Source organism: Eurypyga helias, unplaced genomic scaffold (assembly GCF_000690775.1).
Source record: "Eurypyga helias isolate BGI_N326 unplaced genomic scaffold, ASM69077v1 scaffold34086, whole genome shotgun sequence".
In the NCBI taxonomy this organism is placed as follows: Eukaryota; Metazoa; Chordata; class Aves; order Eurypygiformes; family Eurypygidae; genus Eurypyga; species Eurypyga helias.
Genome location: NW_010255266.1, coordinates 125 through 3,927, shown reverse-complemented (window position 1 = coordinate 3,927; position 3,803 = coordinate 125). Strand labels below are relative to the sequence as shown.

Here is a 3,803-nt window from a genome sequence, read left to right as displayed (position 1 = left end):
GCCGACCCCCCCCCCTCCACAGCCACAGGAACAGCACAGCACGGCAAACCACGGGGTGACGGGGGACCGTGCACACACCTTATTGCCCAGCAGCATGATGACCACATCCTTCTGGGCGTACTCGTGGATCTCCGTCAGCCAGGCCTGTGGGGCAGCAGGGGGGGGGGAGCGGTACCCCTGACCCTCCCCTCTCAGGCCTCACACCCCTCCATGAGGACAGGGAAAACAACTTTTTTTTTGGTATGGGAACCATTCCAGCATCACAGCTAAAGAGTCCTGAAAATGCGCCGCCTCCTGACTACAGCCCAAGCCCACACGTAGTTCACATCCATCCCAAACCATGTTTTCTCCCCCCAACCATTAACTGTGTCCCGAAACAAAACTGACCCAGCCATGCAGCACCCAGCCAGGCCCCCGGGGACGCGCTCCCAGCCAGCTGGGTCTGGCCAAAACAGCCAGCACTTACAAGTAAAACAGGCTTGAAACTGCCCCAAACACCCAGCAAGCCACGCAGGGCACCCACGACCCCGATCGGGACGTGCTCCCAGCCGGCTGGGTCTGGCCAAAACAGCCAGCACTTACAAGTAAAACAGGCTTGAAACTGCCCCAAACACCCAGCAAGCCACGCAGGGCACCCACGACCCCGATCCCTGGGGAGAAACCCGCTCCTGACCCACGGAGGGGACTCACGCGGATGTTGTCAAAGGACATCTTGCTGGTGATATCGTAGAGCAGGAGCAGGGCTGGAAGGGAAGAGGCAGAGGCATTGCCCCGCTGCAGGGATGCACTCCAGCCGGTCTCCCCTCTCCCTGCCGGACCCCAGACCCACCTTGGGCATCCCTGTAGTAGGCGTGGGTGACGCTGCGGAAACGCTCCTGTCCTGCCGTGTCCCAGATCTGCCAAGAAGCCACCCCAGTGAGAGCGGGGAGGAGAACCCCTCTGTGTGGGATGCTCCTCTGGCTCCCAGCCCCGCCAGACCACCGCGCTCAGCCTGGGGGTGGTTTCCAGCAATCTGGCTGGGAATTGCTCACCCTGTCCCAGAGCTCACCTGCAACTTCACCTTCACGCCATCCACAGCCACCACTTTGTTCTGCAGAAGAGGAGAGTGTGTTCATCAGCCCAAAGCACACCTTGGTGTGGGTGCCAGCCAGCCCCGGTGATGGAGCTGGCCGCACCCCGGCCCCTCGGATGCTCTCGCCCAGCCGGTGGGATGAAGCCAGGCTGCCCATGGGGCCGGACATCGAAGCTTCATTGCTACAAACCCTGGTCCTGCTGGAGGGCTGCGATGCTGCATGGTGGCCCCAGGGACATCCCAAAGCAGCATCCCCTCGTGCCAGGGTGGAAAAGAGCAGAACGATGGAAGCAGGACAGCAAGAACCCAGCCTGCTTTGGAGCCGGTGCCTCACACATCTCCTACAGCCAGCACCCACGTCCTGTGGCTCCTGAGTCCCTTAATGAGCCTGCTAATGATGCAGGCTGCCCCACAAAGCCCAGCGACCCCAACCTGCTCCAGCTCCGGCCCGGCAGACCAGGCTTGCAGCAGCCTCTGCCCACATGGCAGGGGAAGTTCAGCAGAGCTGGGGAAGCGGGGAGGTTTTGCATGAACTACATGCAAATGTGCATTTATTAATACCCTCTTGGTGTGATTTTATAACGTTTGCCCGTCATAAAGCCCTGACGCTCTGCCAGGATTCCTCTGCTCCATGTGTCGGGGAACCACTGCTGCACTAAAAATTTGGGCTATTTACAGCAATTTAAGGCCTTCAGATGCTACAAGCTGCCTGGAGACACTTGGTGGGTGATGCTGAGTGTCCAACTCAGGCTTCCGTGCTGACTGAAGCCTTGCTTAGCCCTTGAAGGTGGTTGCAAACCACCCTGGGGAGTTGCAGGTAGCACATAGCTTTAACCAGCACAGCAGGAGGAAATGTCCTGGGTTAGGCTGGGAAACAGCGACCAGGAAGGGGAAGAGACATTTGCAAGTGAAGAGGGAAAGCAGTTATCAGGGCTTAAGCAATTGCTGCACCCAGCTCTGAAGTGCAGGGACTTCCCTCCAGAGGCCAGAAGAAAGAAAAGCAGGAGTTACCGAAGAGCTATTCTAAGACTCAAAGAATTGTACCTGGAGGGATGAGTCCTGCAAGAGAAGACCCCTATAAATAACTTGGTTGCCTGGAATTGTTTGAAATGGAAATTCAGCCCATGTGGAGATGACAAAGTTTGAGAAAATGGGCTGAATAAAACAAAAACGTGCCCTAGGAGACTCTGGAAATCACCTACCCACAGCAAGCCGTGAGCTGCCGGAGGGAACACTTGGATGAGGCTGAGAGGATATGTAGGAGCTGGCAACACCCCTGGGGCTGAGCCCAGCAGTGGGACACTGCAGATCTTTCATTACTTTATTGGAAGGATGGGCCACAAGACCCCTCCAAAGCAAACCCACAGCCCTCCCCCCCAGCTCCTGCTCACCAACCCCCACAAATTCCCCCCTACAAGCCAAGAGCAGCCTGGGTAGCGAAGGTGGCAGAAAACCATCTGCAGAGGCAGAGGAAGTGCCGACCGCACTTGACATGTGTCGGCAGCCACAGGCAGAGCCCAGAGCAGGATCGCCCGTCCCGTGACTTCCCGCCTGATGAAATGCCGCTTTACCCTGTGCTGCAAACAGCTCTGCCTGCCCGTGCAACCCCCAGGTCCTGAAGCAGAATTCTGGTGAACAGAGAGCAGCAGGAGGGCTTAAATGGGATCCGGTGATGCTAACAACTCCTGGACAGCCCATTTCAGCTCTTTCAAGGCACAAAGTTACAGCAACCAGCGTTTGCCCCCATGAGCTGTTGGCCCCAGCCAATACTCCCAGCCCATGCACCCTGCCAGGATGGGCTAAACCGAGGCTTTTTGCTGATTTAAAGGCAAGAGGTAATGTTCTCAGCAGGCTCTGCCATCTGTTACCACTCTCTCAGGGAGAGGTGGAAGGATTTCAGCAAGCACCTGCTGCCATTTGCAAGATTATTTGGGGTGCAGAGGCTGGAAACTCCCCGTCCCCCTTCCTAGTGCATCATCTTGGCCGTGATGTGGGTCAGGGGAGGCGAAGGGCCAGCAGACGTGGTGGTCTCACCCGAAAATCTATGCCCACGGTGGCTATGAACGTCCCGGAGAGAAAGGCCCCATCTTTGAACTGGAGCAGGAAGCAGGTTTTCCCCACGCCCGAGTCGCCAAGTAACATCACCTGCAAGATGGGCGCAGGGAGAGTTGTCAGCAGGATGGGGAGGGGGCAGCAGCCCTGTGTGGTGCTGAGCACCCCCCCAAGGTCCCTTGTGTCTCTTCATTTCTTTCCCAAGGGCTGGTTCTGCCGGGTCTGGGGAGCCCTGTGAGAGCTGGGGGTGGGATGGGACCCCTGAGGGGTGCCCCAGGGCAGCCCCCAGACACCAAGGAAGAGGAGAGCAGAAGAGGAGAGTGGGTGGGAAGGCGGGTACTGCAGCAAGAGTCAGTGTCTCCTGGGTGGCTCCTGGCCACCTCCCAACCAAGGAGGCTTCATGGACACCTGGCCACAGCTCCCGGACACACGGAGCCACCTCCGCCCCCGACACAGGTATGCCCAGCCCAAGGGCTGCTGCATGGCTTGGGCAAACCCCACTGTGTCCGGGACTCTCGTCCTGTTGGTGTCCAGGCCCTGCCCTCCACAGACACCAAAGCAAACATGGTGCTCTTTTTCCCCTCCTGCTAAGCAAACAGGCTCAGCCCGGGCTCCCCTGACCAGGGCAGGCAGCAGCTAAGACGGACACTGGCTGTGTAAGCACAGCCTTACCCAACGC

General features: G+C 58.4%; 1 protein-coding gene across 1 annotated transcript in view; it reads right to left on the bottom strand.

Annotated features, from left to right (window-relative positions):
• LOC104510888 (ras-related protein Rab-37) overlaps positions 1–3,214 on the bottom strand; it is a 4,565-nt gene extending 1,351 nt beyond the window's left edge. The window contains exons 1-5 of the mRNA XM_010153281.1: positions 3,107–3,214; positions 1,049–1,090; positions 830–896; positions 691–743; positions 79–144 (exon numbers count right to left, since the gene is read on the bottom strand). Coding sequence (XP_010151583.1) covers positions 79–144; positions 691–743; positions 830–896; positions 1,049–1,090; positions 3,107–3,214 — 336 coding nt within the window. The remainder of the gene's footprint in view (positions 1–78; positions 145–690; positions 744–829; positions 897–1,048; positions 1,091–3,106) is intronic.
• Positions 3,215–3,803: the final 589 nt, after the last annotated feature.